The sequence below is a fragment of the Coccidioides immitis genome (genome assembly GCF_000149335.2).
Source record: "Coccidioides immitis RS genomic scaffold supercont3.2, whole genome shotgun sequence".
Classification (NCBI taxonomy): domain Eukaryota; kingdom Fungi; phylum Ascomycota; class Eurotiomycetes; order Onygenales; family Onygenaceae; genus Coccidioides; species Coccidioides immitis.
The window spans coordinates 172,491-198,684 of record NW_004504309.1 but is presented as its reverse complement, the minus strand read 5'-3'; the positions used below and the strand labels follow the sequence as shown (position 1 = coordinate 198,684).

Sequence of the window (26,194 nt, the reverse complement as noted above, 5' to 3'; positions counted from 1 at the left end):
GGGCGAAGCGGCCAGCTGTGCCAGATCCGTGCTCCGGGAGAAGATGCAGGCAATAGTTATCGACGACGAGCTGTGGGAATCGTTTTGCCCGGGCCAATCCACCATAGGAATTGAGCAGATGCCTGTTTTCTGAAACCCCCGCCGGATTTGACGCGAACATAGAGTAAGCACCCCCAATTCCGTCGAGCTCTGTCATATTCCTTCTGCTGACCTGCGGCGGCTGTCGCAGGCACCGTCCCTACAGAGTCCTACACCGTTGATCCGACCTACGTAACCTCTCAATTTATATATCAAAACCTCCCATCCCCCACCGAGCGAAAATGATTACCGACACTGAGCTCTACAAGCTCGCCATTTTCTTGGGCTCCTGCGCGATGCTCCTCATCGTTCTCTACCACTTCCTAGAAGTGAACTCGCAAGAGAACAATCAAGACACAGTGGTCACACCCTCATCGTTGACAAAGGGCCCCGACAAAGCCCAGTCGACCCTGAACACAACACCAACGACAGCGAAGACGGAGAATTGCTGACGTGGCTACGCCTGGAACGCGAGGAACGATAACCTGAGTCTCACAACGGGATGTGAGGCCTCTTAACGCCGGAGGAGGGTGACATGCAGAGTGAATTTGAGAAAGGGTTGTATTAGCGGCGGTTCAAAGCTCGTGCAGGACACGGAGGAAGGCAGGGTGGTTTTCACGCTACGATAGAACATCGGCCGTCAAGCAAAGACCACTAAATGTTAAAGGGGTCTGACCGTAGTAGGAAAATGCTTTCAAATCTAAGATAGACATCATGCCTGGCCCGAAAAGCCAGCCTTCAAATTGGAAGCAATTGAAGCCTAAGCCTGGTATCTGTATCATGTAAAAACGAATCGCAAAGCCTGGCAAAAATAAAATCAGGCAAAACCAAAATCCCCTTTTGCGCCATCGCTTATTGCATTACATAAATATTCACGGTACATACGTCGGCCCGGCGATGCCGATGTCCGCTTGGGGTTGTATTCACAGAGTTATTTCTTTTCCGCGGGTATTATCCTTCGAACGTTCTCAAAAGCCACAACTGTCGGTAGTCTCTTGTAATTAAAAAGAGTGCATCCACCTTTGTTCACTCCAATTCCAACTCGCGCCTGTTTTGTTTCCAAAGCCCTTAGTACTTCCAAAGCCTTCGCCCTCTCAGTTTTGTTACCATGGATCTTGTTGAAAGATTTGATGGATGACGATGCTGCGGGGAATATTAGCGCCGGATGGGGCCCTCGCTCTGATATCCGCGGTGTGTATGACCGGCCGTTTTGGTCTTTAGAACAGTTTTCCGGGTCGATAGATAGAACTAGAAGTCGGAACGGAAGAGAAATTAAACTAGTGATTAGAGAATAAGTATCGGAGTTGCGATATTATTTCCATTCTCACCAGATCCTTTCGTCGTGGGACCTTCGCCATATTTCCAGGCCATCGGGCGCAGATGCATCTTATCCAAGTGTTCTTGAAGCTCCTCAGCGCCAAAAAGGTGTTGGCTCCGAGACGATGCGCAGCCTGACCACTGGCACGGAGTAGAATGATTGCTGGGAGGAACATGCAGCTTCACCACATGCTTCTTCAGCGTCTCTAGGTTATGTAGCTTGGCATTGCAATCCTTCCAGGAGCAAATATACTCTCTGTAGAGCGGAGATGCATATGGGCCTGGCCGGACGACGACTTCCACGGCTCTTGAGACTGAGCCGGTGGCGTTTGGTTTGTTCTTCGACCCTGCTGGTCGACCTCGCTGACGACGCGGCAGCGCCGTCGATTCGGGCATCAGAGGAGTAGAATTTGAAGAAAAAGTATGAAAGGGACGGATCTGTACGACGTTTCTCTTGGAAGGCGATGGATTGAGCTTGGGGATTTCAGCACTCTGGCGATGCACAGCGCGTTGAGGTGTGGTGGTCACTTCCGAACCACGTGACTCTCGATTATATAATTCGGTCGTGGAGGCGTCGGAGTTTAGGTCGGAGTTTGGCGGCCGGGAAGGAATCGGCGGGCGAGAAGGTAGAGGTGCAAGGGCCACTTCTGGGGGCGGAGAGCCAGGGTCAACGAGGTCCCATCGAAACGTTCGCAGGTCTGAATTATAGTCCACTGCCTGAAAACTCACTCGTAGTTTGAGTAGATGGTAGTTTAATGGTCGTTCGGTCGGATGTCGGCCTGCCGCGATCAGGACGTCCCTCGCAATCGTTTTCGGGTTGTAGTAAGTCTTTCTCAATGCCTCAGCTTTATTGAAAGGCTTCACTATATCCTTGCGGCGTCGCAATGCGTCCCTTTTCTCCACGTCGGTTGTTTCAGCGAGTTTAAATCTGGATAGGTCCACGGTACTTGACGGCGCCGGTGTGGGCTCGGTGGCTGGCACCAATGGCTCTGCCGTTCTGCACTCATCTAAACGTGGTATTTTGCTAGCAGATTCCGCATCTGCAACATCTGCAACATCCACCATATCCTCATCATCGCTCAGCGACCGTGTCAAGTCCACAATCTCGGAGAAATTGCGCTTTTTTGCTAGTGCTTCCTTTGACCGTGGCGGTGCGGGTGCAGATGTTTCCGAAGTGCGTTTGGCATTGACCTTGGAAGATTTAGCGTCAAAGTGGATGGACGAGTGAGCCGTAATGGGGGGCTGAACCGCCTGTCCCATTGGAACCTGAGATGACACAACTTTAGGAGGTTCAAACCGAGGAGCATTGCTTGGGGGGGTTGTGGAGTGGGTTTCTGATGGAAGGAGAACAAGTTTTGCAACGGGCGGAAGAGGAGGAAAAAAAGGCTGTGATGACGTTGGCGGTGCTTGCTTTGAGGACTGCTGTAAATTAGCCATAGGGAGTGGCCTGGGTAGAGTTGCCGGGGTTGTAGACTGCGGTATGGATGAAGCAGCCGCGCTTTGAGTGGGCTGGCTCGCATCTTGTGAGGCGACCAGAGTGCTCTGAGGTGGCTGAGAAACTGTGGTTGAAACTCCAGCAAAATGGTGAAAAGTAAGGGGAGCAGTCATTTGGACCTGATTTTTTGTGTTGTATGTTGGAGGGGGAATAGAAGGGGACGGTGCTGTTTGTGCTATGGTACTATTTGGCTGCTTAGCCCGTGGAGCCTCTGAAACTGGCCTAGATGGCGGGTGGGATTGCACAGGAACACTAGTCGTAGCAGTACCCTCTGAACGGTGGCCAACAGGGGCCGTAATAGCATCTGAATTCGCAGACCGCTTCGGTTGGGCACTGCTTGATAGGTCAGGGACTGCTTTGAGAAGATGTTTTGCAAAGTGTACTCTGTTCAGAGAGAGCCCCTTAACTTCAAGCATCTCGCAGAGCTGTGTATATGACGGATCCTGATCGATTAAATTGAGAATTAGAGATGTCGGGCAGTCCTTCCCCGCATTCTGCGGGACCTCTTTGAGGTAATTACATGCCGCTTCAGCTAATGCCTGACGTTTTGCAAGCGGCCAGATATTCGACCCTTTCGTTTCCTTCGGCTTGGGTTGAGGCTCTGGGCGATTGTTATCTTGAGGTGTTTGCACTTCCTTTAACGAAGCAATTGGAGTAATGGTAGTTTGGACCACTTTATCTTCCTGGGAGGTGTTATTATAGGATGATAATGGTGTGCGGCGTGGCTCTGGAGTTTCAAAGTGTGTTGGTTGACGCTTATTTTCATCAACAGTCGCCTTCGCTTGACTAACTTTTTGCTGCTGTATTGGGGTAGTCGTTGCCTTGGGCGAACCAATTTCAGGCATAGCATGATAGACATTAGAGAGCCGATTTTTTGCGAACCGTTTGCGTCTTGCTGCCGGAAACTTTCCAAGATCTGGTAGGCTCTCTGCAGGTGTGACCTGGGCGGGGGGATCCATGGAAGATTGTCCGTTCGCCGGCTTTGGCGCAGGGTTGGCAATGGACGCTTTGCTGGCTGAAGGAGGTCGAGAAGCGTCTGTAGAAGGCCCCTATACGATGAGTCTAGTTAGATTAAGAAGCCAAAAAGAAAAGGTTAAAATACCTTTTTAACATCATCCCACAGCTTTGCAAATAAGGAAGGGTCTTTAGACCTCCATTGTCTCATCTTCTCGATCATTTGTCTCATTTCAGAAGCCATATTCTCTTCCATCGAACCTTTGGTGGACTCATCTTGAGCTGTGGTAGATAAATCAGGCTCCAATACCCGCGAAGGGCAGATGGCTCCGGGCACGTTCATAAGCTTGTCTTGAGGTGCCTTACGGGGCCGGCCTCTTTTTCGAGTCTGAGCCGCCTGTGGCATCTCTTGAGAGGGCTCATTTGCGTCCGCACGTTCGGCTTGGGCTGCAGGCCTAATCACTAATTATTATTACAAGAGCTAAGGCAATAGGAGATGGGTTCACGTACAGGGTGCATCTACGGTTTGGACTGGGTTTACGGGGGTAACTTGCCGACTTGGTTTCGGCCTGGTTATTTGTCGAAGTTTCAGGAGGTACCTGTGCTTCTACCGGCCTCTCGCCTGTCTCGGTTTGAAATTGCACCGTATTTCCTGTTAGGGCGATGACGAGTGCTTCTTCAACTGATGTATCTTGGTTTGATTCCCCGAAAGTAGTTTGCGGAGTTTGATGGGCTTGTGTACTGTGCATGCTGTACGATGCCCTGGCTTGTTCATAATAGATCTTGCTTGGATCGACGAAGGTTGGTAGCGACGTTTGTGAAGGGGAGTTCGACAACCTGCGTCCGTGACTTTCTCCGTGGAAATTATTTCTACGGGACATGTTTATGTGGGTTGCGTCTTGATTGTGAATTTCCGAGCTAGAGTGTTGGTTTGTATTGCCCTGTGTGTGCGCAACATGCGACTTTGGGCTTCTTGTACCCACGGGAGTGGGGCTGTACATCGAGTTTGATTGAATATTTGGGCGTGACGACCCGTAGCTAGGTGCTGAAGTTGTAGCAATTGACTGACTGTGTCTGATATGATGTGCAGGGTTCGGTGGAGGTATGGCACCGAAAGGTTGCCCGGAGGGACTCGAGTACGACACGGGGTTTGTGGTCGTGGACGACAAAGTATCTTTCCTTTGGCCTATCTCAACAGCAGGGGGTTGTGATGTGGCCGGTCGCTGATGCGTCGTGTTCTGACGAGAGGCTAGCGCAGGATTGGCCGAATATTCGGCTAGACTCGAGTCCCTCGTGGATGCGGCGTTATGGACAGTAGAGATATAGGGTTGCGTTTGATCAGAGTAAATCGATGAAGATCCTACTGGAACACTTTGTGAAAAGCGCCGGGCGGGTACGGAAGATGAGAGAGCAGTCATAGCACTCGCGGCAGCATTTCTAGATCGTTGCGCAGAGTCTGACCGATCGGCTGGGTCCGAGGAGGATCCACTCTGCTGATAGGACGGATGAACATTGGGAGACGGAGTTCGGCTTTGTGCCTGAGCGGTCCCGGAGTAGTAGAAGTTTGCGCTGCTGGAAGGATTTTCCGGAATTGGAGCTGCGGTCGACCCTGCTCTGGTACTGTTATACAACGCGTCCACCGCCGAGGAGTCAAGTGACACGTGAGATTGATTCACACCTGAATGTGGAGCGGTATACTGCCCTGATTGCGAGTTCCGGGACGTAACCTGTGGGGGATAATTCTGGCTTTGGACTTGAGCATCATTGCTCGAGGACCAGCAAGGATTTTCCGAATGCGACGTATTGGAACCCTGTAAGCTCGGAATCTGCTCTTGCCATCCGTATTCTTTCTGAGAATAGGTCCGGTCCGCGTTCTGCCAGCTAGAGGAGGGCGTCGAAGAGGATTGAGTATTTGAGACTGGTTGTCTCGAAGGATGGGCACTATTTGAGGAAAAGCCGTATCCGGGGTAAGACATATCGCGTACGGTGGGTAGCTGGTTCAAAGACGGCCGTGCACAGAATTCAAGTTGCTTGCACGTAGATGTGTCGTAAAGCGTGCAGTCACGGCGCGCGGAAGGTAGCTTGTGGCAGTCGTAGGACGAGGGGTATGCAAGCCGTCATCGGGCATAGAGTAAAGGGCACGAACTCACAGCATGGGGATAGATCTTGCGAGTATGACGGATTCCCCCACACGCCAGTACTATCACCCCAATTTCTAGCGACACTTCTACTAGCAACGAGGGCACAACGAGCTCACAGCTTATGCTTCAGAGGCGGAAACTTCCCTCGCGAGGTCGCGGCTTAGTCAGCACAGAGGTTAGTCAGCCAAACCCTATACGCGGGAGCGCCAAGGCTGCTCTCGCACACACTCTCGCGGAAAACAAAATTCGACACTAAGCGAGAATCTCGAAGTTGACGACGACCAGCGAATCCCCGAAGGGTCGATAATTCCAAGCACAGCAATACCTTCGGCCGCCAGATCTCTTCATTCCCTCCGGATCTGCCAAAATGACGAAGATCAACAAGGGTGCGTATCTGCCTGATTTTTCCTTGCTGGAGTGGCTGTCCAGGCACCGGTTGCAAAGGTGGAAAGGACGGGGAGAGGATATTGCGGAACTGGAATGCTGACGGACTATCCTTTTTTTTCCCCTTTTCAGAACTGGCCTCTTCGCGCCGAAAGTCGCGCAAGGCCCATTTCGGTGCTTCCTCCGGCGAGCGACGAGTTATCATGAGCGCTCCATTGAGCAAGGAATTGAGAGAAAAGCACAATGTACGATTGCGTCCTACGAATATTTTCCCCATCGCATTGGGAAATAACTGCTCCTGAATCTTTCTTTGCGTGGATCCTGCACCTTTTTTTCTCCCCTTCTACGAGAGCTCCGAGCCACTACACGAAATTTGAGAGAGGTTCTAAAATCGGTTATCGTGACTCTAGGTTCGCTCAATACCCATTCGCAAGGACGACGAGGTCACCATCGTTCGCGGCACCAACAAGGGCCGTGAGGGCAAGATCACCAGCGTCTACCGCCTCAAGTATGTCGTTCACGTCGAGCGCGTGACTCGTGAGAAATCGAACGGCCAGAGCGTCCCTATCGGCATCCACCCCTCCAAAGTCGTCATCACCAAGCTCAAGCTGGACAAAGACCGCGAGAGCATCTTGGAGCGCATGGGCAAGGGAAGAGAGACCAGAGCGAAGACTGCGTCCGCATAAATGTAGAAGACCTGGGGCTGCTTCGTTCTTGTTAGTAATGACAGGGGGTTCTTTATTTTTTCCAACTTTTTCCCGGAAAAAAAAGAAACGAAATGAATAAATGGGACCTCTGATGGCATGAGTTCTTTCAACTGGAGTTTTCTACAAGGCAGGCTCTGTTATGTTTGGGCGTTTTCTCCTCCAACCTTTTCTCCGCATGCCACCCCTCCCCCGTCTCTCGATTTTCTGCAGTCGATGCTGAAAATAGTCGATCACTGCCCATGTCACATCCAACAGCTGAGAAAATATCACAGGAGAAAATTCACTAGGTCCAAGTTTTTCTTTTTGTACTCTCTGATCTTGACTCTCTGGCTGTGATGGTGCATATAACTTCCTTGTTTTACCCAGGTATTCCATCATGAAATCGCTCGAAAAGACGACCGCTCATCCGAATTCCCCAAAGCCATCGTGAAAATTATGATCTCCTCAGAGTATCTCATTGCCAGTATTATCTCCTCGCCAACCAGAAAAGTGGTCTCAGATTGCTCCCCAATGGTTGTCGAGGTATACGGCTGGCGTATATCAAGTGACTCAACTTCCACTTATCTTCGTGATGGGTTGGCATGTTGTAGCCTTAAGGCTTGCCTGCAGACTTGCTCCTAGACTCTTATGTCAATGAGGGATGCAAGTTTGATGGGAAGCTACAAACCCAAAATATATAATTCGTAAATATGTGCATTCGGCACCTCAGATAGCATCATACACGTCTAATCATATATCATTCTCAATAAAACGCTGATACTCTTTGATTCTTCAAAGACTCTTGTAAAACAAACAGAGAGCTTGCTTCCAGCCGTACATGACAATAACATAGAAATGGAGATGAAGATTAAGAAGATGGGATAGGATATCAATCAAAAAGACAACAACATGAGCCTCACCAACACCGAAGAAAACCATTCTCTTCTACTCTTTCTTCCCAACGCATCTTCCCCAGGCAGGCAATCCGCACCCAATGCCTACGAACAGATATATCAAAAACAGCACGACCACCGCCAGCAACGCCATCAGTTTCACATTCTTCCACCACATCCGTCTGCGCAAATCCCGGCTCCGAACCCTGAAATCCCTCGCACTGCTGCCCAACCGATCCGTCTTGTCCACAAGCAAGTCTATCCTCTCCCCACGTTCCAGCACCCGCTCGATATTCTCCGTCATGATATCCCGCACGTTGTCGATCTCCTTGCGCGCAGACGCCAGGGAATCGGACGGCGGGGCCGTGTTGTACTGCTGCAGCAGAGCGCGCAGATCATTGTTAAATGCCGCACAGCCGTACGCCGGCAGGGAGCCGAAGTCGATGCTTTCCGGGCTGTATGCACTGAGGAACTTGCGCTTGATTTCGAGGAGGAAGGCAAAGGGGATGCGGCGGCCCAGCTCGGCGGTGGCTACGACGAGATAGCTGAGTGGGGCGTGCGAATCGGGTTCTGAGGAGGAGGCCGATGCCAAGGGAGAATCGGCGATGTAGTGTATGAAGAGTCGGTCATGGGTGTATGTGAGCTTTTGGGCTGATTGGTGGCTTATCTTGGGGAGAATGATGGAGGCGAGCGAGGAGGCGGAGGTGGACGAGGTGCCTGGGGAGGAGTGTTCCGCGAGAATGGTCGTTCTATGGGCAATGCAGGCGCTGGGAGAAGGTGGGTTAGCTGTGCACTGGCAGCATAGATATGCATTGGACTTACTAGAGGAGAGATGTCGCTGGCTTGGAAGAGGACGCCATCTTGATGGCCTGGTAGCCTGATGCTTGTTTCTCGCAAGATCAAACCCCTTGTTGAGACCAGCTACTGGACAACAGATCTGAACAGCAGCTTTAGTTGCCGTGAACAATTGATTGGGACAGTGGCGAGACGGTCTTCGCAAAGCAATTTGCTTCCTGTCTAGCACCCTATTTAGCTGCAGTGAGGTCATGACGACGCGGAGGGCTCACGGCCGGGGTCACGTGGAAACTTCCTTTTGGCTTCACGCTTTCTGCAACGGCCCGACATTGCGAGGCGGATGCATGAACTGGCTATGAGGAAAAAAAAAAAATGGAAGATAATATTTGACACGCAGCTAGCTAAAGACAGCGACTGGATTCTCGCAGCCAGGCGGATAAAAGGAATGTTTTGTACAATGAGAGCTCCGTACTCCACAACATTCATAAACATTACTTAGTTAGTTACATGCTAAACTCATAGGGGTACTCAAATCATTGAAATGCTCGAATCACAAAAGGCCACCAGCGATTACAATACATAGTATACAAGCAAACAATCTTCCGCCTGAAAAATTAAACCGCACCAAATGCCCTGAGGGAATCATAAATCATACAGAACTCGCTTTTAGCTCGGATGAGGAGTCATCAAATATCAGATCAGTGTTGTTGCCGCCGTCTTCGGAGTGGTATTCAATATACTGACGTTTAGAAGTGGGAATATTCGCTTTCGAAGCCATATTGCCCCGGATGTCCGGTGGATATATTTGCTCTCTGCGGAGGTCTTTCACCTCCCTTATCACGTCCCGGAAACTTTCCTCGAGAGTCTTCATCCTCGCAAGAACTAATCTATTCAATGTATCCCTGTGATCGGTATTCGAACGGTTTCGCTGAAGATCCCCGGTCGCGTATGCCATTTGCGTGGCGAAGCTCGCGGGGATGCCGCCGACAAACCCACCGCCGACGGCCTTGTTATCGCCCAGATCGGAACCGAGCCCTATCGCGATGGACGAACGGCCGCGATTGAGCTTGAGAAAGTCGCCAGATAGCAGCACCCCGTTGAGATTGGGAACGGATTTTGCTTCGGGCTTCGAGGGGTGAATGGGCCGCGGACCGGTATGCGCAGCGGTTTTTTCCTTGGGTGAGCGGCTGGGCGTGGGTGGTGTGCTCCTCTGGAAAGCTCTCCTGAGAGCCGGCTTCCCCGATGGCATGGGATTTACCTCACCTGTAGTCCATGAACGGAGAGGGTTTAAGAGGACAGTAGCGCTCGATAAATTTCTGGAATGCTTGCGTCGTGGCGTATTCGGCTTGCGGTTTGGGCTGTTTCGTCTAGAGAGCCTCTTCGCCGTCGAGGGCCGTGACGATCCCTTGAATGAATTGGAAGATGGTCCATTTGTAAGGTTGAACAAATCCTCCTGCTCGTCTTGTATCCTGCTGCCTATCGTCGTGGTTCTTTGGCGCAGGCTCGACACCTCGTCATCCTGCTGGTGGTCGCTGCTAAGCTCGTCGTCGCCTTCCATGTCCGTCTGCTGGGTTAATTGCTTGCGAAGCGGGTGCCCAAAGCCTCTCTCGACAGCAGGAGCTTTTGGGCGGATTTTCCCGCTATTGACAAAATCTTCTGGATCAGAGGCAACTGACCGGGTCGTGATGGTCGGGTCGCGCAGAGAGTGTTTTAATCTTCTCCGCGCTCCTGGAAAACACAGTATTCGTCGCTGTTCCAGTCGTTCCAGCACCGCCTGATCTTCTTCGTCAGGTGGTTCAGCGATGCCGCCAGGTCCAATGTCCCGCATCCAGTCGCTAACTATAGCATTGGATTTATGCTGAGCACGGGTGTCCTGCCTCACGCGGTGAGCGGTCTGCCTGAAAGGACGACGGAAGACTTGTTCCAAAGCCTCATCCTTCTGGTGCGTTGCGATCGATGGCTCTCTCAAGCGAAAAGTATTTCCGAGTGCAAAGAGGTCATGACCCTTGTTACCGTTATTAACCCAGTTTTTAGATTGGCTAGGGCGCAAAGGCCCATCGACCAGATCAGTCGGCTCGAATACCGCCGAGCGTAATGCAATCCTCTCATAAAGGTATATGCTAAACAGGATCGGGAAATGTGTGGCCTTTATGATTGTCCTGTTAAGCCTCATGAAGCTCCGAAAAGGCATGACGAACCGCAAGGGTGCAACGACCCATGCCACAATGTTTGCAGGTGCAATGTAGGAAAATAGAGCATCAGATTTGACCATGGAAATTGTGTTTACGGCAAATAGGAACTGGTGTTCTTCGTTTGCATTCTGGACGATAGCCATGAATGAATTTGTTAGGACTGTAATGAGAATGGTGACGACAAGGAAGTGGCAAATAAAGAGGAATAGGATGAGGATGGCCTTTCCGAGGGGGTTATAACGATCCCAAAGCTGCCAGGCGGCTGGGGTGAAACCCATGATCATCTGGAAAAGAGCATAGATCACGGAGCTGGGAGAATCGCCGTGTCCAAAGGAGAAGGTGAAGGCGACGAAGAATCCACTGCAGGCGATTATGATCAGGATAAGAACAGCGAAGAGATCTACAGCCATCATCCTGAAGGCTATGAGCAGCTGAGAGAAGTAGCGATAGTGATCCAGGACCGAAAAGAGCCTTGGTACTAGGAGGACGGCAGTCGCCGCAAGGACATCGTAGGCCAGAATTGCGACAGTATGGTCCAGAAGCAGGACGCTGTACAAGCGTAGACAGTAGTAACAGAAAAGGAGAAACAGAATCCCGACGTCAAAGGTGTTCCAGAAGCTCATTAGGTACAGACTGAAACCTTGTTCGTTGAATCCGACAATCTCGTCCAGCATGTAGCCAGCGCTCCAGAACCAGAAGACAAGCTCCAAGGTGGTAAGGAGAAAGGACCTTCTCTGAATGACGGTGAGGAATAGACACAATAATACAGCGAATGAACATGTGGAGAGCACCTGGCGATAGCGCGGGACCCGCAGGCGGGACAGTTTGAATAGGGAAGCATCCTGCGGGTCATAGAGTGAAGCAGAGCGTCTCGAGATGAACGAGGTGGAGTCTGTGTAAGCCCCGTTCGCAGGATCCACGGATGCTCCCAAGGAGCCGTACTGAGTTCTGGTAGCATTCCTGAGAGGGAGACGGTGCAAATGGTCAGCAGCCGAGTAGAAGACAATGGTGCCGGCCCATATAGCCTCTAATTGCTGAACAACCAGGGGATGGGCTAAAAATCTTTTCGCCTGGGCTCTGATGGCGACTTCCAAGCAGGATATACGAACGCCCTTTAAATGTCGCTGGCTGCGACTGTGGGGATACCTTCCGGTCTCGTGTGCGGTGGTGCTCGTCGTCGACGGAGGCGTTTGGCCCTGCAATGGATGAAAATCATAGGAAAGAGCATCGATCAACTCCCTCGTGGAGTACTCCTTGAGAAGCTTGATGGCCAGGAGCTCACACACCATGGCCCTGGTATGGCTAGCGCCACTTATCCCTGGCTTTATATCGGCCTCCTTACGGAACTGGAGACAGTTTGCCATGAGGGAGTAGAGGGTTGCCCTGGAGAAATGAGCTGTGTGTATCGCCTGTAGAATCGGTTTTAGAAGGAACTGCGACACCTGCGGCGAACGGAGCTGTTCCCAGGTGAGAGTGGTCTCGCATCGTGAAGCCACAAGGAGACACAGATCGTATGTGAGATGGTAGACGGGGAGAGAGTCTAGGATAGTGAGCAGATTAGTATTAAGATACCAGCGTTTCTAAGACTAGAATGCGTACCAAGGTGAGGCGCTGAGAAGATGGGGAGCAAGGGAGTGGTATCCTGGGTGTCATGTCCGTCATTCGTCTCGCAATCGACGCCATGGCCATCGTCACCGTACTCCTCGTCATTGGGAGCAGGCTGGTTACTCTGGCGTGGGGCACGCAGCGGCCCATGAAACATCATACGCCTCGCCGCAATAGGGCTTGGAGCGGACATGTCCGCGGTGCTGAGAGACGCGAGTGGACTCCCACGGGCACGAGTCGTCGGCTCTGTCTTGGGCCAGAGCAAAGATGCAAGCACCCACACTGGCAATATGCGTAGAAATTCTCAAACCAGGCAGCTGCTGAGACCACAATGCCCCATCCAAGAGGACAAAACCACGGCACGGTGTCAAGTTGAAAAAGCCATCCAGCACATGATCAGATAGAATGGCCTAAGAGTCATCAGGCGAAAGCTAAACGGACGGAAACAAAAAAAAAAAAAAGGAGACAGAAGAAAACACAGAAGACCACCCAGAACTTGAAACTGAAGAAACAGAAGACACAGGACAGGACTAGGAAAAGGAGGAGGAGGAGGAAGACACTAGATCAACAGCAGGCCTGCCCGGGCGAGGAGCAGGTGAGGGGAGGTGAGATGATGTCTCCATGGCGAGCCGGTTTGTGTTATATTTTTTTTTCTCCCCCCCCCCTTCTGTTCCTCCTGAGTACATGTCATCTCCAGAAGCAGGTGGCGAGCGCGATAAGCAGATAAGATTGACTTTTGCACTCACACGCGTCCAGCTCGGCGATTGGCCACCCGCCCGGCGAGGGGCACAAAGAAACGAGGAACGGCGGTCTTCTGCTCCAGCACGAGGTCTCACAGCATGCTGCATGTACATAACTATGTATCAAGACTACATGAGTCTGAGAGTGTTCTGCAGCACGGTGTACCCACGGGCCTCGAATAATGGCTCCAAGTGTCGGGATCGTAGTAAACTCCTTCGTACCTTGCGACGAGCTATGGCGATGGAACCGCCTCCGTCCATCGGTAAACCCTTACACGAGTTGGCAAGCCAGTTGTTTTGAAACAGATGCCTCACCTCTGCTCCCTGAAACTAGACTTGAGGATGAGTGTCCTACTAGATGTGCAAGATTTGGAGTTTGGTTCTCTCTTTCTCTCACTCTTCTGCTCCCTGGCTGCCCTCGCTGAGCGAATTTCTTTCCATTTGTGTCCCTCAGGATCATCGCTCAAGCCCGCAAGACGGGATAGTACGCCTAGAACGATAGAGCTGCATTAGCGATGTAAAATCTGTTCCACATCCGTAAAATCTCAATTCGAAGCTCCATAATTGTGTCAGATGAAATACGATGAGAAGACAAAAAAATTTAAAGGATGTGCCGCGCTGAATGCCAGGATGAGAGTCGACTAGCACAGGGTCCAGGCCATGGCGATGCTTCTCCGAGACAAGAACTCCATTACTGGTGGCCAATTCGCCGACACCTTGCAGATTCGTCCGGACGGACATCCCTGACTGGTGATCCGGCATCAGTTCTGACTTCCTTGCCCTGTTCTCTCTCTCTGATCTCTGTTTTTCTCCGTACTTTTTGTCGGCTGTCGACTGTGGACCTGCTTGGCGCCAATCACCAGCGGCGGTGGGCCCCAACCGCAAACCAAACCGCAGAAACTGCCCGCCAGCAGAGAAAAAAAAAAAAAGTCTTTCACAGAAATTTTCTCAACTGCTCCTTTTTTTCCCCATTCTCTCTTCTCCTCCTCTGGTCCCCTGTCCAATCCTTAAGGACCAGGTTAATCATTCATTCTTTTTCATTCCTCTCTGGACTGGCCTGACCACAAGATTAAAAAGCCAGTTCAGCACTCCCTGCATCTCCGTTTCAATTCTTCCCACCCCCCCGCTGTCGTCGGACTGTGCACGCAAAACTGAAAAAAGGTCAGCTCGTCACGCGATAAATTCTCAAGAGGACGGCGAGATGCCGCTCTTCACGTCTCCCTCGGACGCGAAGCCTCCTCAAACCCCGACCAGTCCCCAGAGGACCTCTAGATCCGACTCTCTCTTCCCCTCTGCCCCCTCCGCCGGTGGTGCCGTTGCCTACGTGCAGAATGAGCAGCAGCCAGCCCAGTCCGCCCAGTCGCCAATCGCCCCCGCGGTGATCCCCCCCGCCTGCGCACAGATCACAGAGGACGCTGGCAGGTCAATTCTCCTCGAGCTCGAAGATGGAGCCATCTACCACGGCCTCAGCTTCGGCGCCGAGAGGAGCGTCGCCGGCGAGCTGGTCTTCCAGACCGGCATGGTGGGCTACCCGGAGTCCATAACGGATCCCTCCTACCGCGGTCAGATCCTCGTCGTCACGTTCCCCCTGGTCGGCAATTACGGTGTTCCGTCCCGCGAGACGATGGACGAGCTGGCGAAGGACATCCCCAAGCACTTCGAGTCCAGCCAGATCCATATCGCCGGTCTGGTCGTGGCCAGCTACTGTGGAGAGGACTACTCCCACTTCTTGGCCGAGAGCTCCTTGGGCAAGTGGCTGAAGGAACAGGATGTGCCTGCGATCTACGGTGTTGACACTCGTGCTCTCACAAAGAGAATCCGCGAGGAGGGTAGCATGCTTGGCCGCATGATGCTCCAAAAGTCTACAAGCGGCAAAGACCTAGTCAATGGCGTCCCCACTACCGCTGACGGCGAGGATTCTGAGATGTGGCGGGAGAATTTTGAAGAAATCGCCTGGGTAGATCCCAACAAGAGAAATCTTGTCGATGAGGGTAAGGCAACCCCCCGGGCGCAATGGCCGAAATCTATTTTTTTTTTTTTTTTTTTTTCGTTGGAAGACCCACTAACTGCTTTTCATAGTCTCAATCAAGGAGCCTCGCCTGTATAGCCCTCCAAAGGCTGGCTTACTTCATCCTTCAGGCCGGCCTGTCCGAGTTCTCTGTGTCGATGTTGGTATGAAATATAACCAACTTCGATGCCTCCTTGCCCGTGGTGTTGAGGTCCTCGTCGTGCCTTGGAACTATGATTTCCATTCACTCGCAAAGGACTACGATGGTCTTTTCGTGTCCAACGGCCCTGGTGATCCGGCCATGGTATCGTCCACCGTCGCAAACCTTGCAAAGGCCCTGGAAGAATGCCGGACACCAATCTTTGGTATCTGTCTCGGCCATCAGCTCCTCGCTCGAGCCGCTGGTGCAGGCACCACTAAAATGAAGTTTGGCAACCGTGGTCATAACATTCCTTGCACAAACTTGCTGTCAGGCCGTTGCTATATTACCTCTCAAAATCATGGTTTCGCCGTGGACTCATCGACGCTTCCCGAAGGATGGGAAGAGTTGTTTGTCAATGCCAATGACGGAAGCAATGAAGGTATCAGACACGTCTCTAAGCCTTACTTCAGTGTTCAGTTCCACCCGGAGAGCACGCCTGGCCCTCGGGATACCGAGTTCCTTTTCGATGTCTTCATTAATACTGTGAAGAAGAGTATCGAGTCTCCTTCTGGCTTGAACGAGCCGGTCAGCTTCCCTGGTGGCACCATTGAAGAGAACCGGGCCGCCCACCCCAGAGTCTCGGTTAAGAAGGTTCTCATTCTCGGCAGTGGCGGCTTGAGTATTGGTCAAGCCGGAGAATTCGACTACTCTGGCAGTCAGGCCATCAAGGCTCTCAAACAAGAAGGAATTTACACCATCCTGATCAATCCGAACATCGCGACCATCCAAACTTCCAAGGGTCTCGCCGATAAAGTCTACTTCTTACCCGTCAATGCTGATTTCGTACGAAAGGTCATCAAGCATGAGCGTCCTGATGCTATTTACGTCACCTTTGGTGGACAGACCGCCCTTCAGGTCGGTATACAGCTCAAAGACGAGTTTGAAGAGCTCGGCGTCAAGGTTCTCGGTACCCCAATTGAGACCATTATTACCACCGAAGATCGTGAGTTGTTCGCTAGAAGCATGGAGTCTATCGGAGAGAAGTGCGCCAAGTCTGCATCTGCATCTACCCTCGAAGAGGCTATGGAGGTTGTCAAAGGCATTGGCTTCCCCGTCATCGTCCGTGCCGCGTACGCTCTCGGTGGTCTTGGAAGTGGCTTTGCGGACAATGCAGAGCAACTTCGCGATCTTTGCGCCAAGGCATTCGCCGCCAGTCCCCAGGTCCTCATTGAGAAGAGTATGAAGGGTTGGAAAGAGATCGAGTACGAGGTCGTTCGTGACGCACAAGACAACTGTATTACTGTTTGCAACATGGAGAACTTCGATCCCCTCGGTATCCACACTGGCGATTCCATTGTCGTTGCTCCTTCACAGACCCTTTCGGACGAGGATTACAATATGCTCCGGACTACAGCGGTCAATGTCATTCGACATCTCGGTGTTGTGGGTGAATGTAATATCCAATATGCTCTGAACCCATTCTCGAAGGAGTACTGCATCATCGAAGTCAATGCTCGATTGTCCAGATCTTCCGCGCTTGCCTCGAAGGCAACCGGTTACCCATTGGCTTTCATCGCTGCCAAACTTGGCCTTGGTATCCCATTGAATGAGATCTCCAATAGCGTCACCAAGGTTACATGTGCCTGCTTCGAACCCTCCCTCGATTACGTCGTGGTTAAGATCCCTCGTTGGGATCTGAAGAAATTCACTCGCGTCTCCACCCAGCTCGGTTCTTCCATGAAGAGTGTCGGTGAAGTTATGAGTATTGGCAGAACTTTCGAAGAAGCCATCCAAAAGGCCATTCGTGCCGTCGATTACACTAATCTGGGCTTTAACGCTACCAATGCGCTGATGTCCATCAAGACTGAGCTCCAGACTCCATCTGATCAGCGTTTGTTCGCTATCGCAAATGCAATGCACTCCGGCTACACCGTTGATGATATCTGGGAGCTAACCAAGATCGACAAATGGTTCCTACGCAAGCTTGAGGGTCTCAGCAAATTTGGAAAATTAATCAGCACTTTCTCCGCCTCTACTGTCCCTGTCTCCCTTGTCCGACAGGCCAAGCAGCTTGGTTTCTCCGACCGCCAGCTCTCCAAATTCCTGAGCTCTAATGAGTTGGCAATCCGCCGCCTTCGTGTTGAGGCTGGTATTATGCCTGTTGTAAAACAGATCGACACCGTTGCTGCTGAGTTCCCCGCTTACACCAACTATCTCTATCTTACGTATAATGGCTCGGAGAGTGACATTTCATTCAATGACAACGGCGTTATGGTTCTTGGGTCCGGTGTCTACCGGATCGGTTCTTCCGTCGAATTCGACTGGTGCTCCGTCAGGGCCATTCGCACCCTTCGAGAGCAAGGACACAAGACGGTCATGGTCAACTACAACCCCGAGACTGTTAGTACCGACTACGATGAAGCTGACCGTCTGTACTTTGAGAATATTACTTTGGAGACCGTGCTCGATATCTATCAGCTGGAGTCCTCGAGTGGAGTCATCATTTCCATGGGTGGCCAAACGCCAAACAACATCGCGTTGCCCTTGCATCGTTTGAACGTCAACATCCTTGGTACCTCTCCCGAGATGATCGACGCTGCTGAAAACCGCTACAAGTTCTCTCGATTGCTTGACCGCATCGGCGTCGACCAACCAGCGTGGAAGGAACTCACCAGTATTGAGGAGGCTACGGCATTCTGTGACAAAGTCAAATACCCTGTGCTTGTCCGTCCGTCCTATGTTCTGTCTGGTGCTGCAATGAACACGGTGTACTCCCAGGACGATTTGGCCAACTACCTCAACCAAGCTGCCGAGGTCTCGAGGGACCACCCAGTGGTTATCACAAAATACATTGAAAATGCCAAGGAAATTGAAATGGACGCTGTCGCAAAGAATGGTGTGATGGTCGGCCACTTCATCTCCGAGCACGTCGAGAATGCCGGCGTTCACTCTGGTGATGCGACCCTCATCTTGCCGCCACAAGATTTGGACCCGGAGACCGTCCGTCGGATCGAGGAAGCCACTCGAAAGATCGGAAACGCCCTCAACGTCACCGGTCCATTTAACATTCAGTTCATTGCCAAGGACAATGAGATCAAGGTTATCGAGTGCAACGTACGGGCATCGCGATCATTCCCGTTCGTTTCCAAGGTTATGAATGTCGATTTGATCGAGATGGCTACAAAGGCAATGATTGGCAAGCCATTCGTCGAATACCCACCAGTGAACATCCCAAAGAACTACGTCGGTATCAAGGTCCCTCAATTCTCCTTCTCGCGATTGTCCGGTGCCGATCCAGTCCTCGGTGTTGAGATGGCGTCCACCGGTGAAGTCGCTTGTTTCGGTCGCGATCGCTACGAAGCTTACCTCAAGGCCCTTATTTCAACTGGCTTCAAGCTTCCGAACAAGAACATCCTTGTTTCCATCGGTTCTTACAAGGAGAAGATGGAGATGCTTCCTTCGATCAGAAAACTTCACCAGATGGGATACAATCTCTTTGCGACTGCTGGTACTGCAGACTTTATTCGTGAGCATGGTATTCCAGTGAAGTACCTTGAACTTCTCGCCGGAGAAGAAGAGGATCTGAAGTCAGAATATTCCCTTACTCAACATCTTGCCAACAACTTGATTGACCTTTATATCAACCTTCCATCCAGCAATAAGTTCAGAAGACCGGCAAATTACATGAGTAAAGGTTACCGGACTCGTCGTATGGCCGTCGACTATCAGACTCCTCTTGTGACGAATGTGAAGAATGCAAAGATATTGATTGAAGCCATTTCCCGCCAATTTGAGATGGCCGTCCAACCCATTGACTTCCAGACCAGTCATCGTACCGTGGTTCTCCCTGGTCTGATCAACGTCGCCGCATTTGTCCCTGGTGTTGCCAATCCCGACTCGTCAGATTTCCAATCTGTGACCAAGGCCTCTATCTCTGCAGGATTTTCGATGATTCGCGTTATGCCTGTTGGTGTGGACAGCTTCCTCACGGATGCCCGTGCACTGAAAATTGCACAACACAATAGTCAGAAGGGGACGTGGTGCGATTATAACTTGTCCGTCGCTGCCACGACGTCCAATGCGGATCAGATCGGTCAGGTCGCTGCTGACGTCGGCTCCTTGTATATCCCGTTTAATCACTTGGCTGGAAACATCAACAAGGTTGGCACTGTCACCTCCCACTTTGCTGCTTGGCCACCCACGAAACCGATCATCACGGATGCCAAGGCAACTGATCTCGCTTCGGTCCTGCTTCTTGCAAGCCTTCATAGCCGGGACATCCATGTCATGAGTGTTACTTCGAAGGAGGATATCAATTTAATTGCCCTGAGCAAGGAGAAAGGATTGCGGGTCACCTGTGACGTTGCGATTTACTCTCTGTTCCTCTCCACAGAGGACTACCCGCAATGCACTCATTTGCCATCGAAAGAGGACCAGGAGGCTCTCTGGGAGCACTTGAGCACCATCGACATCTTCTGCATTGGAGGCCTTCCGTATGAACTTGCTGGAAAGGAAGCCAAGCCGGAGGTTGGAATTGCGGACGCGCTTCCACTACTCCTGACTGCTGTTTGGGAGGGGCGCCTGACTCTTGATGACGTTACTTCTCGACTCTACGACAACCCTAAGAGGATTTTCGAGCTCCATGACCAGCCTGATGCCTCGGTTGAAATCGAGGTGGACCGCCCATATGTCTTCCAGAGCGAAGGAGTCTGGTCTCCTTTCAACGGCAAAACTCTTCGAGGATCGGTTCAGCGAGTTACCTTCCAAGGTAAGACATCTTGCCTTGATGGTGAGTTGGTTGGCGATGCTGCGCGTGGTACGGATATGTCAGCGCATCGTCTTGCTCCTCCAGCATCACCTTCTATCAAGGAGCCGCCCAGGTCTCCTAGACGGGATGTATCCGTCGGACGACGCCTCTCCTTCTCCACAACGCCTGTTGCTCGCTCATCGCGCCTGAGACCGTCGGACGCCGCTATCACCTCGCCTGGAAACGAGTTGGGCCCTCCATTGTATACCCAACTACTAAGCGTCCCGACAGCGTCTCCATCTTTGATGGAACTGCTTGCTCAGTCTTCCTTCAAGCAAAAACATATCCTGTCGGTGAACCAATTTAATAGAGCGGATCTTCACCTTCTGTTCACCGTTGCGCAGGAAATGCGATTGGGTGTCCAGCGCCACGGCGTTCTTGATATCCTCAAGGGACGGGTTCTGTCAACATTGTTCTATGAGCCTTCTACCCGCACATCGGCCTCCTTCGACGCAGCCATGCAACGCCTTGGTGGCCGCACCGTTGCCGTTGCTACTGAGCATTCGTCAACTCAGAAGGGAGAGTCACTTCAGGACACTGTTCGCACCCTCGCTTGCTACGCCGATGCGATTGTTCTTCGCCACCCGCTCGAGAGCAGCGCTGCCACCGCTGCTAGGTTTTCTCCGGTTCCTATTATCAACGGTGGTAATGGAAGTATGGAGCACCCTACCCAGGCTTTCCTTGACCTCTTCACTATCCGAGAAGAATTGGGCACTGTCAGCGGCATCACGGTTACTTTCATCGGTGACTTGCGCTACGGCCGCACGGTGCACTCCTTGATTAAGTTGCTCCAGTTCTACGAGGTTCGCGTACAACTGGTGGCCCCTAAGGATCTTGCTCTCCCTGAAGATGTCCGCCAACACCTCGTCACTTCTGGCCAGCTTGTTCTCGAAACCGAAGAGCTGACTCCCGAGGTCGTTGCTCGCTCTGACGTGTTGTACTGCACCCGCGTACAAAAGGAACGCTTCGAGGACCTGAAGGAGTACGAGCGACTCAAGAATAGTTTCGTTGTGGATAACTCTGTGCTCAAGCATGCGAAGAGCCAGATGGTTGTGATGCACCCTCTTCCAAGAAACGCAGAGATTGGTGAAGAGGTGGACTTTGATCAGCGGGCTTCGTATTTTAGACAGGTGAGTCGAGGTCCCGCACATTGTCGCTGCTACTGGATCCTTACTAATGACTTGATGTAGACGAGATACGGCCTCTACTGTCGCATGGCGTTGTTGGCTTTGGTGATGGCACCTTGAGGCCTTCAGTTCCAAGCGATACAAGGGTGGTGGTCAATAGCTCTATGATTTATTAGAGCCCCTTATTTTTTATTTTTTATTTTTTTTTGCTCCACTTATGGCGCTGTCTCTTTTGAATTTTGGTTTCCTGTTGTCTTCTTTGTTAATATCAAAAGTTGCATTTTCTTTCTGTTTAGTACATAGAGATGTAGCAGGATTCACATGCGTAATGAGTTCTATGTATAATTTAAGGATTCCATTGTGTCCAGGAATGGATTTTGTATATTCAGCATGGGTGGTGTTGGTGTGTTCTGTGTGTGTGTGTTGCGTCCATTTCATTTTTTTTTTTCCTTTTTTTGTTTCCTTTTCTCTTTTCTCTTTTCTCTTTTCTCTTTTCTTTTTTTCTTTTTTTCTTTTTTTCTTTTTTTCTTTTCTTTTCTTTTCTTCTTTTTTTTTTTTTTTTCGCTTGGGAGGCTTCTCTGCTTACTACCAGGACTGATGACAACGATGACGATGATGATGGCCTTGTATATAGCAAATATGCTCCGCACATGGATATAGCTACGGAGTACATAGATACAACATAAAAATCCTAAATAATTCTCATCTTCTGCTACCAAGCCTTTGCCAACACTCAATGTTATTGGTCTTCGTGGATGATCCGGCAGTTGGCGCTCTCTCCGACATCGGTGTGCACGCATCACTAGCCTCAACCATCATCCCAGTGACTCAAGGCAATGAGGACATATCCATACAAACGCTTTATACGGTGAAGTCAAGGGTAAAGACCAAAGCCGTGTCAACGGACTGGGAGAGCATACGCATGTCGCCGCGATGAGGAGATTGTATACCGCCCGTCCCTGGCGAGCGAGTCTCCTCTGCCAATGCCGACGCGTCTCCTATTCAGCGACATCGTCTCCACCGCTCATCCAAATCACAAACGCGACATTCTACCGCGATTATCCCACCGAAGAGCTTCCACAGAAAGATAATCTCCCAATATTCCCAAATCTCTCATTCGCGCTTCCCTCTACGGCCCCTTCGTCCAAGGAACTTCAGCACTGGGCCATCATCGGCTCGTCGGGCAAGGCTAAGTTCCTCAATGTCCTTAATGGACAATACATATGCATACCACCCACTGCAAGGTCGTATCCCTACTTAGCTACAGATGAGATCGAGCGAAAAGACCATCGTCTCAGATTTCCTGGGTTCGCGATTAAGTATGTCGGGTTTAACGCTGACGCAAGCCGGAGCGGTTCTGCTGGAGCTGTACGGGGAGCGTATCTGAGTGCAAGGTATGAAAGTCGAAGGGAGGAGACCGATTTCACCGTCTTGCAGTATCTGAAGGGCCAGACGGAGCTGAATCCGCTGGATGAAGGGAGTAATGTGAACCAAGCTGTGTTGGGCCGGGTGATTCACGATTTGAAACTGGACGCGTTACTCGACATGCCTGTGGCGAATCTAAGTAATGGCCAGACGAGACGGGCGAGAATTGCAAAAGCTCTACTAGATGGGCCGGAGGTCTTACTGCTAGATGAGCCGTTCAGTAAGTTTTTATTGTCTGCGAGGATTCTTGTCTTATTTTGATCAATTGGGCTGAGACCTTTTGGATAGTGGGATTGGATCCGCCTACGGTGCAGGGGCTCTCGCCATTGTTGCACAACTTGGCGGTAAAGAGTGCACCGCGGCTTATCATGACTCTGAGACCCCAAGACCCGGTGCCTGAATGGATCAGTCATTTGGTTGTTCTGGGCGATGGCAACACGGTAGCTCTCCAGGGTGAAAGATCGGAGGTTTTGCGAAACTTAGACATATGGAAGGCTGTCTCTATCAGAAGAACCATCTACACACCTGAATCCTTAGAAGGTCAGCTAGCTGGAGGTGGAAAGCTAACGCTGTGGCCGCGGAGTCCGGCGGAGGATGCTTTTTATAGATCTCTCTCTACTAAGGAGCAGGATATATATAATCGGGCGGAGAAGCTACGTACAGATGGCCTCTTCGAGACGAATGCCGGCATCCTCAATGACTTTGGATTGATTCGGAGGGAGGCAGCAGAATCGGGAGCGACAAAGAAATTATCATCTTACGGTGAACCTATCATTGAGATGGACGGCGTTAAAGTGAGCTACGGCGATATAGTGGTGCTCGGTGACTGGAATCAAATCGTCGACGGTCAACTAAAGCCCGGATTACATTGGAAAGTTCACCGCGGCCAGAGATGGGGCGTTTTTGGGCTCAATGGCTCTGGGAAGACTACACTGATTTCATTAATCACATCGGACCATCCCCAAGCATACGCCCTGCCCATCAAACTCTTCGGTCGGTCGAGATTGCCCGAACCAGGAAAGCCGGGAATTTCGATTTTTGATCTGCAGAAGAGGATCGGACATTCATCTCCAGAAATACACGGTTTCTTCCCGCGTACCTTGTCGGTCCGCGCCGTGGTTGAAAGTGCGTGGGCGGAGACGTTTCTTGCAAAGCCCAAGCTGGATCATCAGCGACGGCAAGATGTTGATTCTGCGCTCAGGTTCTTCGAGGCGGAATTGAATCCAAGCTTTGTCCCCTGGTCAGAGCGATCGCGCTCTCCTGAAAAGACTAATACAAACTGGTCAACATCGGTCCTATTCACTCATCTCACTGTGGCGCAGCAGCGTTTGCTCCTCTTCCTTCGCGCTGTAGTCCACAAGCCAGATCTGATCATTCTGGATGAACCGTTTGCCGGCATGTCGCCCTCTCTGAGAGACAAGTGCTTGCATTTTCTTGAGGTTGGGGAGAGAACCACAGCTAGCAGTGGATCGAGAAAAGTGAGTGGTCGCGATTTATGGCACTTACCTCCTGATGACCCTGCATTTGGGATAAGGCACACGGGGTTGAGTGAGGAACAGAGCCTGATCGTTATTAGCCATGTGAAGGAAGAAGTGCCTGACGTTGTTTCGCACTGGATGGCTCTACCTGGAGCATCACAGAGAGTAGAGGGTGGCGAGTTGAAGCTGAGAGTAGGTAATATTGGAGAGGGTCAGAGAGTTGCATCAAAAGAGATCTGGGAAAGAATTTGGAACATGGCATGATGAATGATCTTGATCGGTTTTTGACTAATTTGATGATGCTGTATTATATGTAGTTAGACAAAGGATGACACCCATAGAGAATCCTAATAATATATAACCCGAAATCGACGTGGGCTAGCGGATGATATTGTTTCAAAAATTAGATAGACATCTGTATCCTGTAATACGCCACGAAGCAAGTAGGCTAATTTTTTGTCTCCTACTTCAAGTCGCGCACAAGCTTACAGTGGAACCAGCAAATTACGCCCTGCAGCAGAGACTAAATGGGTGTATAGTTTTTATGTGGCATGATATCCAGCCTTAAACGTTGTATGTCGAGGTAGGTCTAATGAGGGGGGCTACCAGTATGCATAATTGAGAGAGCACACGGTATGCACCCCAAACAAGATATTTAGAATAGCAGGTAAAACCATATTCTCCGAGTTGCAGAGCTCAATTTAGACCAGCCGGAACCATCTAAGAATATTCAATACATCAGGCTCCACGAAATTCAGTCAAAAGTAAAAATAAAAACAAAATCCCATCTGCTAAGATACCTCGTTCAGCTCACTTTATGGGCTGCTGGCCGCGGTAGTGGTTTCACTAAATTCGCCCCCCGATGAATCTCCGCCGGCATCGCCCGTATCGTTATAACTCTGTCTTTGTTTTCGAGTGACATCTCGTTGCCTCAGTCCGCCGAAGGTTAGATTGTTTCGTACTGCAGGATGGTCTGTGCAGCCATAGCACATCCTATACCTCCAGTTGTTGGACCGTTTGAAACATCCTCCGGTGATCTGGCATCGCTTCCATCGGTTGCGGCAACGTGGTACTGGACAGGGCGCGGTTGTATGTTCATTGTTTGGATGGAGGCAAACATCACAAGATCCTCTTAGCCCAGAGCTTGCCGACATTTCCGATTGATGAGAAACTAGCGAGGATCCTCCATCAATAAAGTCTCACCCTGCGTGAAGGTAAAGAAAGCCAGCCTTCTGGCCTTGAACGTACCTTAATTCAAGTAGTAGGATTAAGTAAGAGTTTTGAGGTTAACAACACTTTTGAATACCGATCAAAGCAGCTTCTAAAGCGTCCTTTTTAAATTTATTTGAACGGTTAGGAAGGAGCAGGTGATTGACCGCATGACGGTTGGAAGATCTATAGCCGGAAAAGCATGACGATTGCCTGGAAGCTCTTGCAGAGAGTAGAATGCTCTTAGCCCTAGTTTCATCTTGCCAATTCTATAGCGCAGGTTTGTAGTCTTTGTATAGTCATGAGCAGCGCCGCAATCAGTTTTAAGCCAGCCCTTCACAGCTCAGATTCGCTAAACCCTTGTCCCAGACCAAGCGTCAAGTGTCGATTGCGCCTGTCTAAGGCGATAGAATCACCTGTGATGACTATCCACCGGGAGGCACTGCTCTGATCATCATCACACATTTTTAGGGGTGCTATATTCCTGGCTTCTCCGGTTTCAATCTGCACGTCGTGTTTAGAGAAAATCAGGTTTGATAGAGTTTGTAGGTTGTGACTCTCTCAACCTAGGAGGTCAGCGCACAACTCCTGGTGGTTAACCTGGAGTGGACAGTACAGGTTGTTATCCAGTTGATATCCGGCGGCTAGTAACTGTTGGTTCGGTAGTTGACCAGCAAGCCCTCCACTCACGTGACCCATAGAGTTAGCTGGAGCTTGC

General features: G+C 50.9%; 8 protein-coding genes across 9 annotated transcripts; 4 read left to right on the top strand and 4 right to left on the bottom strand.

Annotated features, from left to right (window-relative positions):
- Nucleotides 1–760: 760 nt before the first annotated feature.
- Nucleotides 761–6,059, bottom strand: CIMG_12948. Of its 2 annotated transcripts, XM_004445178.1 has the most exons (5): nt 5,523–6,059; nt 4,355–5,458; nt 3,993–4,299; nt 1,407–3,939; nt 761–1,326 (listed from the first exon to the last, which is right to left on the bottom strand). In XM_004445178.1, exons 2-5 carry the CDS (start codon nt 5,260–5,262, stop codon nt 1,010–1,012), a joined length of 4,065 nt encoding a protein of 1,354 aa, XP_004445235.1. In that variant the 5' UTR covers nt 5,263–5,458; nt 5,523–6,059; the 3' UTR covers nt 761–1,009. The 2 variants fall into 2 exon arrangements, with proteins under 2 accessions (XP_004445235.1, XP_004445234.1); XM_004445177.1 differs by having other exon boundaries at nt 4,355–6,059.
- A 168-nt stretch (nt 6,060–6,227) lies between these two features.
- Nucleotides 6,228–7,452, top strand: CIMG_09792 (60S ribosomal protein L26). Its single transcript, XM_001240170.2, has 3 exons — nt 6,228–6,371; nt 6,502–6,614; nt 6,780–7,452. The coding sequence occupies exons 1-3, from the start codon at nt 6,353–6,355 to the stop codon at nt 7,053–7,055; spliced, it is 408 nt and encodes a 135-aa protein (XP_001240171.1). The 5' UTR covers nt 6,228–6,352; the 3' UTR covers nt 7,056–7,452.
- Nucleotides 7,453–7,794: 342 nt separating this feature from the next.
- Nucleotides 7,795–8,964, bottom strand: CIMG_09793 (vesicle-associated membrane protein). The gene is made up of 2 exons (XM_001240171.2): nt 8,771–8,964; nt 7,795–8,715 (listed from the first exon to the last, which is right to left on the bottom strand). Exons 1-2 carry the CDS (start codon nt 8,806–8,808, stop codon nt 8,001–8,003), a joined length of 753 nt encoding a protein of 250 aa, XP_001240172.1. The 5' UTR covers nt 8,809–8,964; the 3' UTR covers nt 7,795–8,000.
- A 243-nt stretch (nt 8,965–9,207) lies between these two features.
- Nucleotides 9,208–12,733, bottom strand: CIMG_09794 (integral membrane channel protein; the record flags this gene model as incomplete). The annotated part of the gene is made up of 2 exons (XM_001240172.2): nt 9,208–12,475; nt 12,535–12,733. The coding sequence occupies 2 exons, from the start codon at nt 12,731–12,733 to the stop codon at nt 9,393–9,395; spliced, it is 3,282 nt and encodes a 1,093-aa protein (XP_001240173.1). The 3' UTR covers nt 9,208–9,392.
- Nucleotides 12,734–13,224: 491 nt separating this feature from the next.
- CIMG_09795 (uncharacterized protein) lies at nt 13,225–13,581 on the top strand (the record flags this gene model as incomplete). The annotated part of the gene is made up of 1 exon (XM_001240173.1): nt 13,225–13,581. One exon carries the CDS (start codon nt 13,225–13,227, stop codon nt 13,579–13,581), a length of 357 nt encoding a protein of 118 aa, XP_001240174.1.
- Nucleotides 13,582–14,481: 900 nt separating this feature from the next.
- Nucleotides 14,482–21,755, top strand: CIMG_09796 (protein pyrABCN; the record flags this gene model as incomplete). Its single annotated transcript, XM_001240174.2, has 3 exons — nt 14,482–15,271; nt 15,360–21,367; nt 21,428–21,755. 3 exons carry the CDS (start codon nt 14,482–14,484, stop codon nt 21,482–21,484), a joined length of 6,855 nt encoding a protein of 2,284 aa, XP_001240175.1. The 3' UTR covers nt 21,485–21,755.
- A 542-nt stretch (nt 21,756–22,297) lies between these two features.
- On the top strand, nt 22,298–24,656 carry CIMG_09797 (ABC transporter; the record flags this gene model as incomplete). The annotated part of the gene is made up of 2 exons (XM_001240175.2): nt 22,298–23,009; nt 23,078–24,656. 2 exons carry the CDS (start codon nt 22,298–22,300, stop codon nt 24,529–24,531), a joined length of 2,166 nt encoding a protein of 721 aa, XP_001240176.2. The 3' UTR covers nt 24,532–24,656.
- A 200-nt stretch (nt 24,657–24,856) lies between these two features.
- Nucleotides 24,857–26,099, bottom strand: CIMG_12947 (uncharacterized protein). Its single transcript, XM_004445176.1, has 2 exons — nt 25,516–26,099; nt 24,857–25,438 (listed from the first exon to the last, which is right to left on the bottom strand). The coding sequence occupies exon 2, from the start codon at nt 25,419–25,421 to the stop codon at nt 25,083–25,085; it is 339 nt and encodes a 112-aa protein (XP_004445233.1). The 5' UTR covers nt 25,422–25,438; nt 25,516–26,099; the 3' UTR covers nt 24,857–25,082.
- Between the last annotated feature and the right edge of the window lie 95 nt (nt 26,100–26,194).

Coding starts and splice junctions, on each gene's coding strand:
- CIMG_12948 (XM_004445177.1), bottom strand. CDS start 5,820: ATGTCTTACCCCGGATACGGCTTTTCCTCAAATAGTGCCCATCCTTCG. Junction 4,300..4,354: donor CCAAACCGTAGATGCACCCT/GTACGTGAACCC, acceptor ATTAGTGATTAG/GCCTGCAGCCCAAGCCGAAC. Junction 3,940..3,992: donor TGTGGGATGATGTTAAAAAG/GTATTTTAACCT, acceptor CTCATCGTATAG/GGGCCTTCTACAGACGCTTC.
- CIMG_09792 (XM_001240170.2), top strand. Junction 6,615..6,779: donor AATTGAGAGAAAAGCACAAT/GTACGATTGCGT, acceptor TCGTGACTCTAG/GTTCGCTCAATACCCATTCG.
- CIMG_09793 (XM_001240171.2), bottom strand. CDS start 8,808: ATGGCGTCCTCTTCCAAGCCAGCGACATCTCTCCTCTA. Junction 8,716..8,770: donor CCAGCGACATCTCTCCTCTA/GTAAGTCCAATG, acceptor ACCTTCTCCCAG/CGCCTGCATTGCCCATAGAA.
- CIMG_12947 (XM_004445176.1), bottom strand. CDS start 25,421: ATGTCGGCAAGCTCTGGGCTAAGAGGATCTTGTGATGTTTGCCTCCAT.